We start from the raw sequence: 22,575 nt of genomic DNA, 5'->3' as shown, positions 1-22,575 counted from the left end.
GTAGTAGCTGAGGTGCCCATTGGGTAGGTAAAACCAGAGTTCATATTCCTCATAAAGTCTAATCCAAATTCAAGTGGCATCTTTTTAAATAATAAGTTAAAAGAAGATAGAATTTTTACTTTTGTTCATCAGAATTTTTAGTTCTTGAAAAGTTGATTAAATATATGTTAATTGTTATATATATTGCAGGGTCTTTTTATTTATATACAACTTTTTGTGCTCCATATGTCTGTCCTTTTGTTCATGTAGTATATTTTTATTATATCTTTTCTTTGTTTACATTTCAGATGCAACAGAGGAAAAGACTATGGATGGAGGGGAAGAGGAAGATAAAGATGTTGAAATTATTAACATAGATGAGGACACAGAGGTTAGTAAATTTGTTTTAACTTGTTGCTTTAATCATCAGAAATTTTGATTTTAATATATTGACTTTTTGCTATTTTGGTTGGGTTTAAACAGTGTGTCTTAAATTTGAACTGCTTTGGAATATTATTTTGTTTATTTTGGTAAACAGTAAAAAAACTATAATCATTAAAAGCTTGATTATTTTCTTTCATTATCACCAAGAATTTTTTTACTAATTTTTTTTATACAGAAATGTATGATTATGTACAGGATGAAAGCAACTTAAAAACCAAATTGTCACAGATTAAACATGGTTGAAGCATGTATCATTTTATGGGTGTAATTAAAAAAAATAACCATTTAAATTAAATAATGTATTTAGATTAACAAAGATGTACATATTTACCATATTTTGTAAAAGAACATTTTTTTTACTAGTTATATAGAAAATCGTCACCTGATGCAAAATGTAATCACTTGTGTAGATTTCTTGTAGAATGTTCACCTTCAGTTCATTAGTGGTGTGGGAATTTGATTCATAAACATAAACTTATCCTTTAAAAAAACCCCAAAACTACTCTCATTTTTATAATTAAGCATTAAATATTTATCTCTATTCAGTTAAATTTATTAATTGCATTCTTTTAAAATCAGTAGCCTTTATATATTTTAGAGATGGTTAAGGAAAAGAAAAATGCCAAATACCCATATGGGATCTGTCAGTTAAATATGAGCACATGATTAATTGTGATAACTTACATATAAATTTTCTTGAGCTGGCAGAAATTCTTTGAGTATTGGTTATGACTTGTAAAATCTCTCGTTATACACAATTTTTTTTTAACCAAATCATGGATGCTATGCTTTGCTGTGATGCTGGTATTCAGACATTTTTCTTTGAATATTTGACGCATTTCTTTAAAGGATCTAGAACACACATAAGCTTCCTCAATAACAACCTTTTCCTGGATTGAATACTAAAAGAACAAAACTGTAGTGCATTGAAGCATAAACAGTTTACAACTGTAGAGTAGAAAGGAGTAGTAACATACAACCAATGTTAATGTTAGTAGTAGTAGCAGCAGCAGCAGTAGTGTTAAAGGTGATACTCAAATAACTGCAATTTGAGTCAACTTAGTTGAGTTTTTTCATCTGGTATTTAATCTCTGGTGATATAAATGTTGAAAGAATGTAGATTGAATACTAACTGCTAAATGAACATTATGTATATTAGTTCCTCTACAGAATGTCATTGGTTGTAAATACTCTGAACACCCTGCTTTTATGTTGTGTATTTTTACTTACCAGCCTGTCTAAGTATTTTTATATAACTGTAAAAAGACCATATTGTGCTGCAACACAATTTTTGTTAATTCAACTTAGTAAACTCTTGGAAAAATTCTGTTCTATGTAATTCAGGTTTTCTTTCAATTCATGTTAACCATCAACTTTAACCCTGAAAAATATTTTCCTGATTTCAGAAATGATTTCAAAAATCATTTGTAGTATTCTCCAGATAGTCAGAATATTTTTAACTTGGCACCAATATATCATAATGACATTCAGTTGATTGATTTTGTGACTCCCTAGAATGTTGGACCTTTAAATTAGTTTATCTCCTAAAGAATCATTATCCACACTCGCCTAAAATATGACAGTTATTCATTTTTAACTAACAGTCCCACATGGGTATTTGGCATTTTTTTGTTTAATAATCTCTAAAATGTTTGTAAAGGCTGCTGATTTTAAAAGGAAGTAGTTAAGAAATTGATTAGTGGTAAATATGTAGTACTTAATTATAATCATAATAATTGAGTATTAATTCCAATCAGCTGCAATCAAATCACTTAGTCCAATGTAAACTAAATTAAGATAATGAATATTCTTCAGTTAATACAACCAGTTGTTGTGATTGTAAATCATAGCAGTTAAATTTATATCTTTAATATTAAATGCTTTTGTATTTAATAATTACAGGTTAGAATATTCCATGTTAACTTTCTTTTACATAATCAGTGTCTATTTCTTTAGTAAATTGCAGTAATTTTATTAAATACCAGTGACAGTTATTTATTTTGGTAGATACCAGCAGACAGATTTTTTGATAATGTTTTGATAATTTGTTAAAAAAAGAAAAAAGTTATAGAAGCTAAAAAATTTTAAGAAAACATGTATGTTTTTCTACTTGGTATTCATGATTAGATGAGCATCTTTATCTAATTTTCATCAAATCTTATCCACTTCAGTCATATTGAAATTAGAGTGCACTTGAAACAAAATTATATAATACTTTTTATTTGATTTGGATGTTTATCTTTAAGCATAAATATTTCATAAATATATGAAAAGAGATGTATATGGTTGTTTATATCATATAACCAGTTAATATTTGTGCATATGGACTTTATTTAGTATATATTAATGAATTCCATCAAATATTACAAATATCAGAATTATTTTTACTATGTATACACTTTTATTGAACACAAAAAATAGAAATTAAAGTTGATTTTACAGACTACTAAATGAATTTACAGTATCTTTTTCTAACAGTAACAGCAATTAAATTATAAATTTTAATACTGTTAAATGTTTTGGGTACATTTAAATACTGTTTTTCAATTTCATTTGTTCTTTTTTTAATTATTTTTATCATTTTATAATGCATGTTTATTAATTTGATAGCTTATAAGCCAGTAGGTATAAAGTCATAATACATAAAACAAATATTTCTAATATTATAATTGCATTTTATTTATTAATTTTACTTTTTATTTATGCAACAAGTAGAAGTAATACTACTTCTAAACAATGAAACTAAAAATAACTAAAACAATGAACTATATATAAACATATAGTTCATTGTTTTACAATAGATAGAGGTACACTGATTTGTTGTTTTATCTGTAAAGCATACATTTTCTGTAAAGCTTATTATTTCTTAAACCTGTGAGACATGTATTTCACTGGTCAAAATAACTTTGGTAAGTAATGATGTTCACTAGAAAGGTCATGTGGTAAAGGAGTAACGTAACATTGTGGTACTGAATCTTCACTGCATTGCATCGGGTTAGTCTGGTCTTTATGTTTGTCTGGTAGTGAAGAAACCTAATGGGCTACCATTTTTTCTTTTATTCCCTGGTGTTTTGAGTTCAGTGCCATTGTTGTTTTGGTGAATTGCTGTGCTGTTTCGAGTTGTGACTTACGATAACTGTACTCATGAACAGTTCACATTAGGTTGTCATCTATCTTTTGCTTTTATAGTACTTAGTAACTGTATTTGTAAATGCCATGTTTGCAGTCTGATTCATAAACTACGTTTAAATTGGTCAGGTTATGTTACATTGTAGTAAGTCTTTGTTGTTTGCCGGCCTCCGTGGTGTGATTGGTAGCATCTCGGCCTTTTATCCAGAGGTCCTGGGTTCGAATCCCGGTCAGACATGTCATTTTCACATGCTACAAAAATTGTCATTCAGTCTCATCCTCTGAAGTAATACCTAACGGTGGTCCCATCTTTGTTGTTTAATTTACTTAGTTCTTTTAATGACATTAAATTTATATGATATTAAAGCTTTTATTTTGTGCATTACTTTTGTGACTTGCAAATTCATATGAAGAAATCCTGAAAAAAATATGTACAAAAAACTTGTCAGCATTATCACCTCATGTAATACCATAAGAGTGGACAACTGTGAGAATTATTGTATTTTTCTTAAGTGTAATTTGTAATATTGTATTTGCCTGAAAACTTTGATAACATTTCTGTACCATTATGAGTGTATGAAATCCAGCCAAGATATTTGTGTAAATCATTACACATGGAAGTGTAAATGTAATGTTTTATTTTGATTTTATTTTCATGTAAATCAGGTGCATGAGTTTAAAAGTTAGATTTTTCTGTTTTATTTAATTTAACATCCATCATAAGCTATAAATTTATAATAATGGTCAACATCATAAGTCTGTCACCGGTTTTGCTTGAACGCTTGTCTACTAAATCATACAGATGGTAGGTTTACTGTTATTACCAATAAGTTATGTCATTGGCAAATTAATATTATATTAACAGATAAATATTGCTTAGCATGTCATTGATATATTTCAAAAACATGGTTGGGCCAAGAATCATTCCTTGAAGTGTACCAGAGAAAATGACCACTATCTGATACAAAAAGTCCAATTTAATATAGCCATCACTGCTTTTTTTGAGACTAAATTTGATCTAAATCGTATAAGATTGCAATTTCAATTTTCCCATTCTCAAAATAAACAATTGTTTAAATTAAAATATACTACATACTACCAAAGACATAAAAAATTATGCATGTGCAAGAGACTCTTGTTAAGTCTCCTTGAGATTGGTATTCACTTTATATTACTTTATATTCACTTTATATTACTGTGATGATGAATAGCACCAAATTGTTTGAATATTATCTGCATTAGTCTGCCTGGTGCAGCATAAGTGAAATATTATATTTGTTATGTTTAATAAAAAATGCCTTTTTCACTCTATCAACGTGGTGAAGAAGGCATTGTGAAACTTAGGAAACCACTTCACACTTTCCAGTATGCCATATTTGTTGTTCATTATAATAGCTACGCCCTTTTGAAAGAACCATGTGTGTGTGTGATGAAAAATCTAATTGTGTACTTATAAGTATGCAAATATTCAATATTTGATGAAATTAGTGTATTTGTATCCACTGTAATTAGATAAAAATTGAAACGACTCTTTCCAACGGTACAGTAATTTCATGAAGAATTTTCTCTTGATATGAATTGCTTTGAAATTAGGTATCTCAATGTAATATCCTTGTAGATAACATTCATGAATTTCTAAATTGTGATGAGTGGTGTACTAATTCCTGCCCTTGTAAAATAGTCTTATGGTTAAAGCTGTTTGAGTATTTTAAACTTGCTATTTTAGAATGTTACATAGTTTTTAAAAAGCATACGTTTCCAAAATTCAAAATGAAATGCAGCAGATAGAATTTGAAAGTTAATAGAATAAATATTGTGGAAAAATAACAGATATTCATTTTCAGTTGTTTTAAAAAATTAATGAGACGTTATGAAAAGAAATGTTGCATGAAAAATTGACTTTCTGTTAGTTACTTAGTTATTCACCATTGAACTACTCTAAAGATATGTAAAAAAAAGAAATTATATACTTTTTTGGTTGGTTATTTTTTAAATAGGGTAGTACTGACTTTTATGGGTTTGCATATTTTTTTTTATTCAATTATGATAACTTTTTAAATATATGTGGTAAGCAGTTGCTGCTAGCAGACTGCTATAAATTGTAATAAGCAGTTAGAGGAAATTATAAAGATGAAAAAGCTTATTCAATTTACAACTTAAAATTCTTTTACAACTTAAAATTCCTTAGTTTTTTTGTGTAATTTGTGTAAATAAACTGTAAACCAGTATTGGCATTAAAAATAAGCACACCTTTTTAATCTCATGTTTTTATTTGTTAATTTTATGTAAAAAAAAAAAAAAAAAATTTTCAGCCTTACACCTTCTCTTCAAAATGGTGTTATTGATAGTTCAGTTTAGTGGTGTTTTGTTGCTTTTTGTATTTGAGTGATAAAAACCTAATTAGATATTTGGTTATTTAAAAAATATCCTTCAGCTGGACACTTATTAAAACCGATTTTACGTAAATTTGTTTTTTATTTTAATAGTTATGAAGATGTCATTGGATGTTAAGAACAAGTTTTATAAATTGAAATTTTATAAGCAGGTTTATTCATTTTCAACTGATAACCTTTCTGAATGAATCTTAAATCTGCCCATATTCTTAACCATTTAACAGACTATTTAATTCTATATTCATATACAGATTATCTAATTCTATATGAATATAGAATTAGATAATCTGTTAATAGTGCTATAGTTTTTTTAATTTTATTGCAAATAGTTAACCTTGGAAAAATGGATGAATACTATTATTAAATTCACATTTTTTTTTTACATTTCTGAAATAATTCTCTTCCTTTTAATGGAGTGTGATCAAACCATTCTGAGACTAGGCTCATAAAAAAAAGTGCCAAACTTAAATTTGACTGCTATCCCCTTTGAAATTGAACCTTTATGTAGTGATGCACTTCTTGTGATCAGATATGTGTCAGGAACCAAATATATATATTTCCTGTGTCAGGAACCAAATCCAGTGAGTACTGAGCAGTGTTATAGCTGGATTACAGAGCGATTACAGTGGAGTGATTGTGTAATTGTTGCTGAAAAGATGTACATTATTAAGGTGCGTGGGCAGGAGCATTGTTATAACAAGCATCAGTTGTGCTCATGGAAGGTTGCTTGACCGCAGTGATGTTCTTTCTACCTCTCTTTAAGCATCATTTACATTTCTCTTGAATTTACATTTCTGTTGGGTTGTTGTATCATTTCAAGAGTCTTATGTGCTAGATTTCCTGAGTTTGACATAGAATTTAATGTTGCTGTTTTGATTTACCTTTACTCTTCACATAGGATGGATAAGCCTATGCACATGAACACAACTAGCCATTGCTGCTCGCACATGCTTTTGCTGTGCTTTGTATATTTTTGTACAAGTATAATCTTTTAAATTTTTTATCTGTCTCGGTACTTATTTACAAAAAAAAATAATGTACATCTTTATTAACCATTTATATCAGTTAAATAATTGCTCAAATGATAGATCAGTGAAATTCCTTAAACTCCTTTTTAATCCTTTAACTCTTTCATAAAGTTAAACTAGGCAGGGTTTCAAAATTAGGTTTTATTGGTGTAATTTTTATTTCATGTTTTGAATGTATAAAAATACTTTGTACTCGCTTATATTTTCACATTTATTTTTTATAATTTGATCATTGACCGCCAATTTTTAGTCAAAACATATAAATTTGGAACAGCAGTAAGTACATTTATCATAAACATATTTCTTATATGAAAATTACAATGTACATAAGAGTACTGTTACCTAGGGGAACTAAGTGAAAGAAAATTGAAAACCACTTTCCCAGAAAGTAACTTCAAAATTCAGTCAATTTTGATCAATTGATAACACATAGACAGGAAATTCCGTGTATAATAAATAGATTTGAAAAGTATTTTCAGGTTCTATTTCTGCAACAAAATTTTTGGCATGATTTTTTTCTTTCTTTTTTTACCAGAAAAAACAGATAGTAGCAGATACCTTACTACCTTATTTCTTGAAACAAATTTCTTACCAATATATTAAACTTTCAACTTTGGAGAAGCAGATTTTGTTGTGTAGTTCCCCCTGACAAACGTACTAACTAATAAATTATATATTAAATAATGTAACCTAAATAGTTCAACAGCAAGTTTTTTTTCTGGACTGCATGTATTTATTTTATTATTTATGATTGACTTCTTGATCTCTTACTTTGTATAAAATATTATAAATCTTTATCCTTTTATATTTTTTTGCAGGAACTTGATCTTAATCATCAGAGATTAAAAGGGATTGAAAATTATGAGAAGCTGAAGAAATTGGAACGATTATATTTGAGATGGAATTTAATTACCAAAATTGAAAACTTAGAATATATACCAAATCTAAAAGAACTGGAGCTTTACGACAATCAAATAACTGAGATGGAAAAATTGGATCCACTTGTTAATCTTGAGTAAGTCTACATCTAGATGATAATTTATTATTAAAATTATTATTTTGTTTTCTCATCGATAATGTTGCTTATATTATTAAATTGTAACAAATGCTTTTCCTAATCAAATAACACTGGTTCAAAAAAGGAAGTTTTTTCTTGTACCTGGAGTCAACAAGGTGTGACTTATATAATGTTTTACGCTGATTTTAAATTTGCAAACCAAAACTGAACGGTGCATAGAATCTTTTAGTAATCCACATAACTGATTTAAAGAGAACCTAATTTTTAGTAATTATATAGCCTATAGTATAATATTATCTTACTTATACCTACTTTTCATTTGTTTTCTCATGTAGCCAGCCACTAGAATGTATTTTTCAGTCTCCACTAATAATTTGCAAGCATAGTTGGGCTCTATTTTCCCTGGTAGTGAGTTCCCATCATTGATATATCCTGGTGAAAGCATACACCATTGCTTACATCGCTAAGGTTAGGTGGTAAAAAGTCCAAATATGAATGTAACATGCTTATTTTTAGAGATATATTGATGAGTTCTGCTTGAGTAATTTTGCAAATTTCAGTCCTCTCACCTTGAAAATAAAATATGTATCCTCTTCTTTTTCATTAATAAATCACCATTTTGTCATCAACGTTTTTTTTCTAAACTCCAGGTGTTTGGTAACTCAGACACTGATAACTCTTTACTGTGTAGAGGAGATATTATTAGGTATTTTTCTTGAATTTATTTATGATGCCTCTGATTTTTGTTATATAAAATCAGTCCTTTGAGTGGTGCTTAGGCTCCTTCCATACTGTACAGGAACAACAAAAGGCATACATTGTGGCTTCCCTCTTAACCGGTTGCTTAATAAAGTTAACAAAATTTGTGGAAGATTTGTCCTGAATTATTAACCAAAATAGAATTGATTAATGGTGTTATTAAAAAAAAAAAATTAATTAAGTTGTATTTTTTCCTAGAAGGAATGAGTCTTGAAAACAGTTTGTAACATTGTCATTGTATGATATAATACCATGTTAGTCACACTGGTCACACATTTATAAATATCTTCAGATGTTCATATTTCATTAGTAATGTAAACATTGACTTGTAATAATTGTTGACTAGTGTTAATCTTAATAGATAAATTATTTTACTTTCATTTTTTATTAGTGTCAATTATAAAAAAAATAAAGCTCTTAAGACAAATTTTGAGGTCATAAATGGATTCAATGTCAAAAATTACATTCTTATGTAATTTTTCGACATTATTATTTTTATGGTCGACAGATTTTTTTTGATAAAAAAATCTGTCGACCAGTGCTAATTTGAAAAAATTTAAAGCATACACAGTTAAGATATGGCAACATTAGTGAGCATGTAATATATATGTTTATTATTATTGTTATTCATAATTAAAAATAATTACTTTGTAGAGTTTTTAATTAGGTACTGGTTTTTTGTGAACATATATTTTTATTGAGTGAAAGAGAGATATTTTAAAGAATTTTATATCAGTAACATCACATGTAATATAGGAATGCAAATATATCCATATGTAACTGATATAATAATTGGATATTACTGTGTATAATATGAGTACAATGTTACTGATATAATATGAAGTAGAGTGAAATTAAATCTTTAAATTTGTTTAACTTGGTTATAGAAATATGGATCTGAATCATAAGATTACCAAAATGAAGTTCTTGGATAGTTGTGGAAAGGAACTTTGATAGAATGTGGTTAAAGAAGAATGTTATGAAGAATGGAGAAAGTGGAAAGGACAGAAAAAATTGGTAGTGAGGAAGTATTGAAAAGAAAAGGAACAGAATTTGTTGAAAATAGTGAGGAAGAGAAAGGTGTTATTATCAACATCTTGGTGAAATGTATAAGGAGGATGGAGGAAGTAAAAGACTTGGGATGCTTATATACATTAGGAAGGGAAAAGCTGTAAGAAAATGAAAGAGATGCTAAGGATTTAGATGGAGGATATTGATTTGAATATCAAAAGAGAAATTGTCTAAGAAAAAAGTAATATATAAAAAATAATTTAATAAAATATTATTATTAGTATATATATATATATCTATATATATATATATATATATATATATATATATATATATATATATATATACACTTTTTTTTTTAAATTTTATTTGATTAGATCAACGAAAGTACAGAATAAAAATAAAGTAGGATGACTTACCTTATTCCACTATATATGCAGGAGTGCTTTCATGATTTACTTACATCAACTGCATTACATCATCTTAAATTACATTACAAACTTCATAAAATATAATAACATATCATGCTCTTATTTATTTTATTAAAAATGTTTAATCTTTTTATTTTAAGAATTTAAACTTTTATTCAGTTAAATTAAAATGTATAAGTGTTTACATATGTAAAAATATGATGTGAAGATATAAGATCAGTTAAAATTAAAAATTATAATTTCAAATTAAAATCAAATAAAAATAATTTTAAGTAAAGCAGTTATGCATGTTGTCCATTTAACTAAACTTAATTTACTATACTGATTGAAATATATTATACATCACTATCAAAATAGATGGTGGTGCCATCTATTGCAGTTCTCAAAATAGTATCATCCTCATATTCTGTCTGAAGGTTGTTCATATTAAATTTATTAGGTAGATTTTATAAGAAAGCTATCTATTGTAATGGGTACCAAAAGTTCATATATAAATTTATATATTATATATATATGCTTCACTTTCTTGTAGACACAATAACTACCATTATTTTACACCAATCACTTTCAAGTTGATACAGAAAATATAATAACCCAAAATCTTGGTCAAGTTCATTAATAGGCAAAATTGGACCATAGCGGTGAAAATTGGGGGGAGGCTTTTTCAAGAAAACAAAATATCACTTGAACTTTCTTATTAAGTAAAATATCAAATTTATTTAAAGTTAAGGGCCTAAAACTGATTAGCCCAGGGTGTAGAAAAAATGGAGTTTTGAAGATAAAAAAAAAAATCATACCTTCCTTAATAGGCACAGAATCAAATCAGTTTGAAGTGGTCTTTAGTCCTTTAAACATTACCTAAAAGTTTTGTCTGAAACAATTTTTTATTTTGACCAACCCTTACGGCAAGGGATGACCAAAATGTTGCTAGAATTGTAAGAAGATGGGGCTTGTCGTCTGCTTAACATGTGAAATTATTTTTTCACATGCAACCATTGTCACATTGAGTAAATTTTTTTAAGTTTTTCTTAATGTTAAGATGGAAATCTTTTTTATCTCCTACTTAGCACCAGTGAAATCTACCTCCACCTTTCGGCGTGCCAAAAGGGACTTTTATATATATATATATATAATTCTAAAATATCTGATCCCTTACTATTTGTATTCATATTATATTTTTTTAATTTCCAGTATTTTTAAATTTGTCCTAATATCAGATATTGTATATTTATTCTTAATCAGATGATCCAGATACATTAGAGAAACCCAGTTTACCTCTTATATAATTTCTTAAATGTTCCAAGAATCTAGCCTTAAAGGATCTAGTGGTCTTTCCTACATAAATGTGGTCACAATCATTACATTCAATTTTATAAATACCACTCAAATTTTATAATTCAGATGAATCATTATGATTATTACTTGTGTTTTATTATGTGCTGTTTAATTAAGCAGCACACAAAAAGTTGACATTTTATAATGTATGTACTGATAAAATAGTTGAACATATTACAAAGGTTTATGATAATAATAAATTTAAACCCGCTTATGAGACAAATAACCATATAATATATATATATATAAACATAAAAAATTTGATATGATCAACCTTCAGACAAAATATGACAGTATTTTGAAAACTGCAGTAGATGGCACCACCATTTATTTTGATAGTGATGCATAATTTAATATATTTCAGTCAGTATATTAATTTAAAGTAAGTTCAGTGAAATTGATAACATGCGTAACTGCTTTACTTAAAATTATTTTTATTTGATTTTTAATTTCAATTGATTTTATGCCTTGATGTCATATTTTTACATATGTAAACATTTTTTCAATTTAATTTTTAATTTAGTCAAATAAAAGTTTAAATTCTTAAAATAAAAATATTAAAGATTTTACATTTTAAATGAAATAAATAAATGCATGATATGTTATTATGTAGCTCTACTGCATTACCTCAGAGGATGCACTTCATATATCTCTCCATGCCCTCATCACACTGTCACAAAAGTTTTAGCTAGCTTTATATAAGTCAACTATACCATCGTGTTTTAATCCCAAAAAACTGAATTTTTATTCTGGTTCTCCGAGTCATATATCTTCACGTCATTTCTATAATATTAAGATTCAATGTACATATTTTTTTTTTCACCCATTAATTTTACATTTTTCTGTTGCCACTGCTAATTTTTGGTCAAAATTTTGATCTAAACGGTCATATATCACACTTTTACACTAATATTCTGTTCTTATTCTTGTGTACCTTTAGCAATTTTCAGCATTGAACCACTTTGATAATATTAGAGAGCAATTTCACTGACTTTCACTGACTGGGGGTAGAAAAAAGTTTTAATATCTTTGGCATATAAATCACACACCCAAATGTGAGGAAAAACAATGAATAACAAACATAAAAAAAAATGTGACAAAATTATTGCTATATTAAGAAATGCTTTAGTAAAAACAAAAATGTTTTTTTTTGTTATGTTATTGTGACAAATTATTGTGTTGTGTTATTTACTTCATTTTTATTCCAAAAATTTTGTCCATCCAACTGATTTACATTAAACCAAAACTTTGTTATTTCCCTGACATTTCTGTTAAGTTGTACATTTTTAATGCTAGTACTTTGTGAGTTATTACCCAATTTATAGTATAATTATTTTTGAAATTCCACTTTACCCAATTAAAAATGTCTTGTTTTTACTTTTAGTAGAATTTTACATCTGCCACTCAGTTTCTTTGCCCCTGATTACATTTTTTTCCTGTTCACAAAGTGTTCAACCTGTAGGCCTTGAACTGACTGTTTCCTGTCAGATTTTGGTTTATGTAGTTGGGAGTTCAACCAAGAATTTATTTGGTAATCACAGCGATCTTGTTCATGTGATTGAACATTATTAGCTGTTTCTTCTGCACCTCATCCACAGTATCTCTGTTAACTCCATTTATTGCTGCACATCATTTTGCTCCTATTTAATCCAATCCAATATATCCAATCAATATCCTATACATCCAATCCTATTTAATTAAAATTAAGACAACTTCTAAGAAAATCCATCTCAGTACTATCAGTTCAAATGGTTCCAGGTACAAATATCTCATGTCTGTTCACATTACATTATGCTCAGAATCATGCATCTATAAACTACATTCTTTCTGATATTCTACCACATAATATGCTGCTGTTCAGAACTATTTCAAGTTCTCAACTTTTATTTATTCTGAATTAATGTCATCATTGCCTTAACCCATTTTTACTGAACCATGTATCAAGATACTTTGCTCTGGCAACCTCCTGAATATTTACATCCAGATGCTCAGTTATTCTTTCCAACAACCAAATATTCATTATTATTCATATTAATCTTTAGATCTGCTAAACCCAATACTTCCCTTTGATTCTTACCATGTAGTTAACGTTCTCCTTGTCCATCACCTATCTATACTCTTCATCAGTGAAGAACAGAGTAAAGCGCTGATCATTATTTGTGATCAACATCCCCATACTGTGACACTTCCTGCACCATTTTCTTAGGGCTTCATTAGCATAAATATTAAGTAATGCAGGTAACAAACCACACCTTTGTCTTAAACCCTTTGAGACAAAGGGCAGAGATTGAACTCAGGTTATTTCCAACTCTTACTCTTGCTATGATTTTTTTTTTACACAGCTGCTGTACAGCCTTTATCATAAAAAAGTAATCAGCTTTCTGCAATTGATCAAATTGCACAAACGTACTAAAGGTAACCTTTAGCACTATGTTATCGCAGGCCTTTTTGAAGTCTTGCACAGTCAAGATGGATCTCTTCCCTCATTTGCAACCTCTTCTCAAACATCAACTTCAAAATGAAGTTGTCTAATGTTAATTTTACCATTCTGAAATCTGACTATTCTTCTGACTTTATCTTTCACCTCAGCCTCTAAGAGAAACATATTAATACCCTGGAGCACAACTGCCCAAAAAAGTTCCATGACTGACAAACTCCTTTAATTCTGTGGATAATTCTTAACAAACTTTCCATGCTCTTTTCTTATCTAATGTTCTTGCCATTATGCTGGTATGACCTCTTCATTCAGTTATTTCTCAAACAATATATTCATAACTGAACAATTTAAGAGGGTCGTACTTACTAGTCCATTCAAATACCACCAATCTTGAACACTTCTGCCAACTTCAGTAATTTACTGATTATCCACTCTGTAGTGCAGTCATCATATGCTGTCTGTCAAATTTTACTTCATTCTTCAGGAACAAATCCTTTATCTACACAAACCACAGAAAGACTATTTAATTACATTCACTGAAAGTTTTTTTTGCATTGGTGGTCTTCAATGATATTTTTCCACTACAGTTTGGCTCTTCTCACACTTGCTGTCATATGTCTCACACGCACATGCTCATGTGCACATACACACTTGCATGTGTGTATATTCGTGGGTGTGTATATGTTTACACATACCCGAACAAACACATACACACAACCACCACACCACACTTCACCTCACCACTCTATTCAGTTGCTGATATCATATCTTACTTAGTTCATTTTCTGAACTCAGGTGCAAGTATGATGCTTTCTTCATTTCCCTGATTTTTTCTGCAATTTTATTATCACTTATTTGGCTTTGGTACATTTTTCTTGCTTCTGTGACTAGTTGAATCAAATCAATTAAAATTTATGTAAATAAAAAATGTACATCAAATGAGGTAACCTAAACAAAAATCTGTCTCTTGAAGTAAGAGAGGTTATCCATAAAAACCAGATTTTTTAAAATTTATTATTTATTTTACAAAAAACCTTCAATCCCCTTCAAAATACTCTGTTACACCTAATATATTTGTCCAATCTTTTATTCCATTGTTCAAAACATTTTTCAAATTAATCTGTTGGGATGTCCAGCAGCACCTTCATCTATTTTTCTTGAAGAAATAAAGGTCTCAAGAAAAAAAATCAGGCAGAACTAAATCAGGTGAATAAGGAGGGTGGGTGATGGGAGTTATGCAGCCTTTTTTTTTTTTAAATTGGCACACAGAGTGCTGTGTGACCAGGTGGATTGTCATGAAAAAAACCCAGTCTTCCTGTCTCAGAAATCCGGGTCTTTTTTGCTGCAGACTGCAGTGCAATCTTCTCAGAACCTCCAAATAGAAACCCTGGTTAACAGTCTGATGACCTTGTGGAACAATTTCAAAATGCACCAACCCTTTCACATAATAAAAAAACAAAAAAAAAAAAACAAATGATATGTTTGACTTAATTTAATGAAGTTTTTTTTTAGGCAGGGTGGTGTAGCAGTCTTCCACTTGCTTGACTTTTGTTTGGTTTGGGGTTGTAACCATAGTACTATGATTTGTTACCAGTAATGATCTTTAAAAAGAAATCTGGGTTTGGGACTGTCTTTAAAATGTGGCATGCTACCAAGTGACTCTCTTGAGCAGTCAGGAGCCAAAGCACAAACTTTGCACTGACCTTTCTCAACCCCATATTTTCCAGTAAAATTTTCTAAACCAAGCTCCACATTATTACATACAACTTATTGATTTCTTCAATGGTTTATTGTTAATCTTTATGCATGACTGTGCAAATTTTTTCTACATTTTCGTTCACAATAAGAAAACCACATGTACATTTTAGTTTTCCCCATAGCAGTATCCTTGTAAGCTATTTTCAACTTCATAGTAGTCTCTGTGGCATTTTTCCTGAGCAGAAAGCAATACTATACACAGCCATGTTACTGTACATTAAGTCCACCATGACAAAAACTGCAAAGCAGGCGAAACAGCCTTCACAAAAAGATTCACAGAAATTAGAAATAACCTTCCTAGGTGACGCCATTTGGTAGGCTGACAGAAAATGTCGCTTGATGTTCTCTTAGCAGGGGAATCACGTACTATGGAAACTCCACCCAACACAATGCAATTCCAGTTATTTTTTAATATCCCCGTATGCGTGATTTAAACATATAAGGTTTGTATCAGTCTCTTCATAAACCATTAATGGTAAAGATGAAACATTTTATTTATATGGAGCAACTGCATTTTTGGAAAATGGGAAATACTTTTTTAACAGCTCATAATGTGAGCTGTTTTTCATCAGTAAGCAGCAGAATTAGGGGATAGCCAAGATTGATTGGGTTAGAAGATTGAAAAAGATATGTGATTTTATCTTCAGTTATTTTAAAAATAGTTTAGGTAATGTTTGTCAGACAAGATACATAAGTTTTATAAAAATTAATCAATATTTGTATTTCACTTTCTGCTACTTTATTTGATGAAAATAGTTTTCTGAAAGATATTGTTCAGTTTTTTACATGTAGATGAGGTGAGGGTCTTGGTCAGGGCTCTTAAGGGATTCTGAAGGGTTTTCTAATTTTTCCTTTGAATTTTCTGATATGTTCTCTTGGATGAAAAGTAGCATTATCATTAAAACAGAAGCTCTGGGTCAGCATTTCAGCATATTTACAACAGAAGACATACATTTAAAAATTGTAGAATAGGTTCCTGCATTTTGTTTATAATCTGAGTTGTTTTGGTAGATTCAAGTTTCATTCTCTTTGACAAGGTTCTTGAAGAAGTTAGGTTATTTTTAAGTATATTCCATGATTAAGGATACACCCATTTAGTTTGATGAGGTGTGATTTTACTTGTGGTGACATTTTCCACTGCCTTAAATTTTAATAAGTAGAAGTTTTTGTTATAAATATCCGTTTAAAATTTGTTATTTTAGACTACATTTTTAAATTTATAATCTTGGGCTTTGACCTGATAAGAAGTCCATTCACAATTTTTTCCTTTTTATTCCCTTTCTTATCTGCAGATATTAATGATCCCATACAAGTCTACCAAACTAAGTATTCAGTGTTCTTTCTGAAGCCACACATTGCCAGTGCTATTCTTCCTTTCCTCTCTTTCTTAGTTGTAATGCCCAAAGAGCCAACTGAAGGTGCCTGTTTATAATCTTCTGCATTTTGTCTACAATTCTAAAATGATGTTCATCATGTTAAACATAATGTCCAGTGGGTCTTTCTGGACTCTGAACGATGGCTGACAATTTCCCATGGTATCTGCTGAGAAAGATGTGAGGAAGAATAAGGATATAGAGACTGAAAGGAAAGTATGTTCTCACACACAGAAGAGCTGTCTCTAATTCAGGAAGTTGTTTGTTGTGCTCAGGATCAGTTCAATATCCTTTTGTTTAGTTCGGCGGTTGGTTTGCAAAAGTTCTTGCAGAACTCTTTTTGATTCTTCACAGTTGCAGAACTGATGCTTGTTCAATCAGGCATTATAAATTTGTCTTAACAATTGAATTGTACTTAAAATTGTAACCATCTGGTTAAGCTTTACAAAATTAATATTTACTAGTTTTTGGAACAAAAAGTATTGTTAATTTATTTTAGGGTTCATGAACAGACGGGTACTACAACTTAGAGTATTTAATTTTTTATACTCCATTGTATTTGGAAGAATGAAAGAAGATACAGGATTAAATTAAAGAATTTTATCCTTTTTATTATTCCTTTGGCAGTTTTCCATTATTCTTTTATGTTCACACCCCACAAATTCTCCTAATGTCAATTTCTAATAATAATAATAATAATTTTATATTTATCTATTTTTTTAGGATTTTAGATTTGTCTTTCAACCGTATAAAAGAAATTAAAGGGCTTGAGAACCTTTTAAATTTAGAGAAGCTTTTTTTGGTTTCAAATAAGATTACAAAGATTCAGAATTTGAACTATTTGAAGAAATTAAAATTATTGGAACTAGGCGATAATAAAATCAGGGTGAGTATTTATCATTTAATGCAATGGCTAGAAAAATGCTTTCTTCAGTAGTATTAGTTGTTGGAGGTATGAAATACCTCCAAAAGTTAACTGCATCTTGTGGCCCACGGTAAGAAAATTATTTTAATTTATAAAATCCTTATTCTTATTTTGAAGTATAAAAAGTGCATACACTTTACTAACTACAAATCAGTATTGTCTCTTAACATAGAAACCATTTGCTACTAGAGGCAATGATAGAAGTGTCCAACTTAACCTCTTCAGTTGGTCTTTTGGTTGATGTACAGCGGGGTCTGTTTGTACTTTGAATTAAGCTCTGAATGGTAGCTGAGTTACCTTTTATAGGAAAAAATTTGGTTATGAAAATGTAGTGTGACAGGGAATGTTACAAATGACATTAAAAATGTACTATCTCTAGATAAAGTCAGTCCTATTTTCTGAGTTAAGGGCCTCAAGCTAATATTATAATTACAATTTTCCTTTGATGTGTATTCCCAGTGAACATCACCTTATCTTTTAAAAAATGCAAATTAACATTGCTTTGATTTTTACTTTCCTAACTATATGGGAAAGTATATATAGATTGGTAAAAAAAATCTAAAAAAATTGGTATTTTTTTGTTTTGTGCCTTAAGGAGACATTTAAACAAAGTTAAAAAATAAATAAATAGATTTAAATATATTGTAAATAATCTGGGAAAAATATTTTTTATTCCTGTGCCCCCAAGTGTGTATTTTCTACATCAGAATGCCTTCAAATCGTTAAAAATATTTCTATCATCCCACTCCAATTGTCGGTAGTAACAAAAAACTTCTTTTAAATTTAAATCTATCTTTTAAATTACCCGTTGCTTTTAAAATGTAAAAATTTTAAAGTTTTGATAATTTTTTTTTCCTTAAAATTTTGCAATTTTTGCAAATTTTTAATTCTCAAAACATTTTATTAAAAATAATGATCACTGAACGTTTAAGCAATAAAGTCACTAAAATAACTTAATACCCTATGCTGTTGGGGAAGCTACCAAATAAAAAAAAAATAAATAAATAAAAGGAATTTTTTTAAAATTTATTTAAATTCAATTTTAGTAAATATTTTAATTATTAAAAATATTCCCCTGATGCAAGAGGCCCCAAATTTTTGAAAAGTTGAAAACATATTTAAAAAAAATTCTTATACTGATATATAAAAAAATTAATTATAATAAAACAAGTAATTTTAAATGAATTGCATACTTGATTAGCATAGCTGGGAAAGTTACGAAATTCATTGTCAGTTTTTTTTATTAGTTACATCTTGCTTTTTTTGGATGTGATGAATTGCCATTCACTACCCACTAAGCCATTTTACTGCATACTTTGCTGAGTTTTCTTTTTAATTATTAAAGATGTAAATGTTTGAATTATTAAACCCTCTTATTAGAGAAAATGCTACATTAAAGATATGTGTATTTATTCTTGTTATTCTTTTGATCACTTTACATTAATCTCTTGTCTTTGATATTTGTTACATGTAGAGTATGCATTGTCCTTTAAAGAAAGTACTGGAAACATTATTTTCCGATTTAAATAGACGTATTAACAGAAAACTATTCATGTTGGTAAAAAGGTTCAGTAGGAAATGCTTGTCTTTGTCTTTTAATGCTCTTATGTTAAAATGAATATAGAATAATATTTTACAAGATACAATTGTGCTAACATTATACAAATTAGTAGCCACAGTTAGATAAACAATAAGAAACCGTAAAATAATAAGAAAAAATAAGAGCTACAATTCTCTAATTTGTCAGTTTCAGCTAAATTTGTGCTTTATTTAAGTGTGTAGTTTTTTTGTCCTTTTGAGCATAAAAAATTTCATATTAGACATAATTAAAACAAAAATTTCAGCTGAAAATGATGAATTAGAAAATTGTGGCTCTTGTATTTCTTTCCTTTGCAGAAACAAGTAGAAATGTCAAAATGGTATGTGAATAAAAAACCTTTTTTTAAAAAAAATTGAATGTTGATATTTTATGTTTGTAATTTAATTATAGTTATAACCCACGTAATGTTTTGTTAACATTTTTAAATAAATTAAAAAGATCCATGTTGTGTAAATATTTTAAAATTTGCTTTCAATAGATCTTTAAAAGCTTTTATTCAACAGTAATGTTAATGAAAATCTGAGTTCATTAGGAACCTTCTTCAATTTATGATCAAAGAGTATATTTGATCTTTCTGAAGTTTGTTCATTTAGTGTTCTTTTTGTCAGATTTAGAGTGTTTATAATTTTATATTATTGGACTATGTTGAGAATGTAAACTTCGCTCACTGTGTAAAGTTTTTATGTTAGGGTTATTGCTTTAACATGTTTCTATGTGGTAACTTGCAAACGTTGATTCTGTTTTTATATATAATGCTTTCAATTATTCATGGTTTTGTGTTTGGATATTGATCCAGTCTTCCCAATGTAATATTATACTGTAGGCTTTATAAATCTGGTTTTCTTTAAATCCATGTTACTGAAAGATTTTTTGCTGCATTCAATTCTGGTTTGCAGATTTTAAATTGATGCAAAAATACTGTTAAGTCACCTTATTGACTGGATATAACAGAAAAACATTGTTTGTTGTTTGTTGCAATTTTTATCACTATTTATGGTACTGATTCTTTTTAGATTCAGTGTGACTTATTTAAATGTTTGTAATAATTTCCTTCAATAAAAACTGTTTGTAGTTTGATCTGAGAACTTGCAGTTACTGATTTTAGAATTTTGTCTGATTATTATTGATTATTTCATATTCTCAAACTTATATTTATATGCTAATTTGATTGTCCTGCTGTACTATACTACTTGTAATATTTTTTTTTTTTTCAGAAAATTGAAAATATTGATGGTCTGGAAAGTTTGGATTCATTATTTCTTGGGAAAAATAGAATTTCAAAGATTGATAATATATCAAAGTTTAAAAATCTAACAGTTTTAAGTTTGCAGGTAACATTGCTTTCAATATCCATCTTATAAATGATAAAATAAACCAGCCATTGTTCAGTTCCTGACTGTGTTACCGTAATTTCTTTATAATTTTGGAGTGAATTGTGTTTATTAAATAGTATCATTTATGATGTGCTAAATTGAACCAGATAAATTTGTTCTTGGGGGACTCTTATTAGAATAAAAAAAAATTGTTATTTTCAAGAATTTTCAATTTTAAAATAAAATAATACAACTTAATTTTTGTGAATACTAATATTTTTTTTTTAATTTATGTAAAAAATGAAGTAAACTTTTTGTAGATTTATTTAATCTTATTTCAAAAGCAACTACTTTATTAGCTGGTTTGAATTTATTCTAGTCAAAAACCAATTTTTTTTTCTGTATAAACTTTAATATTCTTGCTAGTTTTTTGTTATCTACTTTATGTTGTAATGTTTAATTACTTTGCTTGTCCTTTATTTTATTTCCTCTTTATGTTTTTCTTATTCATATTTTGTTCTTTATTATTTTTTTATAGGGTAATCGAATTATAAAAATTGAAAATTTAGAAGAATTGACAAACTTGGAACAACTTTATATATCAGAAAATGGCATAACTAAAATTGAAAACCTAGAAAATAACAAAAAACTTTCTACATTAGATCTTGCAGCAAATAAGATTTCTGTGATAGAGAATATAGATCACTTGGAGGATTTAGAAGAATTCTGGGTAAGTAAGCAAACTTATAAAATTATTTTAAAAAGTTAAAAAAGTATTAGATTATATTATTTTGTTAATAATTATATAAAAATATAAATATATCGTTTTAATTTGTTTCATTTGCATATTACTAATAAATAAATGTGAAATAAATAATACAAATTGGTACCAGCTAATTAATTTTAATAAGAAAAGAAAGGGGTAGAAAAAATATCTTAATATTCTTAATAAAAACATCTAAATATTTAAAAAAAATATATATATATATATATGTGTGACATTACTGTATTGTCAACATTTTTAAAGCTCAGTTGACGTGCAAGATTGAGATTGATTACTTACCACTGACTTCTTTTGCTACCTATGTCTGTATAAGTACCCCCATCACTGTTCTATTAGCAGTGTCATCATTACTTTAGTCACCCTAGGTAGAAGTGCTGTGCATCTATTTTCTGAACTTCAAGTAATCCATTTACATATCCTAATATACTCTTTGGCCAAGTTATTTTTTGTGAGCTTCTTGCACTGTAGTATTGATGCCCCTAAAACAGGGTAGTGGGAGGCATCCATCCTTTAAATCTAGAATGACATATTTGAACTTTGGTTCGTTATTGAGTAAATTCCATTTAAGTACTTAGGAGTGATTCATATGCGTATCCCCAGTCATGACAGACAGCAGCTAAGTAGCAAACATTCTAGTCTCATAATTGAGAAGTCCCTGGTTCTAGTATATGTTGTTTTTCCATTTTATTTTTAAAAAACTTGAAAAAGTGTAAATAAATAAAATTTATATCAATATTCACTTTACCTCTTACAATCCATTGGATGATAATTACAAAAAAAAAACCAAATGAAACGTAAATATTTTTGACACTAAGAACGTCGACAGTGAATATAATACTTACTTAACTTTTTACACTT

The 22,575-nt window shown here is 28.4% G+C and overlaps 1 protein-coding gene across 2 annotated transcripts in view; it reads left to right on the top strand.

Annotated features, from left to right (window-relative positions):
- sds22 (protein phosphatase 1 regulatory subunit sds22) overlaps positions 1-22,575 on the top strand; it is a 55,816-nt gene that overhangs the window by 22,137 nt on the left and 11,104 nt on the right. For both annotated transcript variants that reach the window (XM_075364334.1, XM_075364326.1), the window contains 5 exons: positions 288-370; positions 7,792-7,988; positions 17,819-17,981; positions 20,835-20,951; positions 21,472-21,663. In XM_075364334.1, the coding sequence (XP_075220449.1) occupies positions 288-370; positions 7,792-7,988; positions 17,819-17,981; positions 20,835-20,951; positions 21,472-21,663 (752 nt within the window). The remainder of the gene's footprint in view (positions 1-287; positions 371-7,791; positions 7,989-17,818; positions 17,982-20,834; positions 20,952-21,471; positions 21,664-22,575) is intronic.

This window comes from Lycorma delicatula, chromosome 1 (genome assembly GCF_047948215.1).
Source record: "Lycorma delicatula isolate Av1 chromosome 1, ASM4794821v1, whole genome shotgun sequence".
Classification (NCBI taxonomy): Eukaryota; Metazoa; Arthropoda; class Insecta; order Hemiptera; family Fulgoridae; genus Lycorma; species Lycorma delicatula.
Note: the sequence above shows the minus strand (reverse complement) of the source record. Positions and strands in the feature narration are given on the sequence as shown.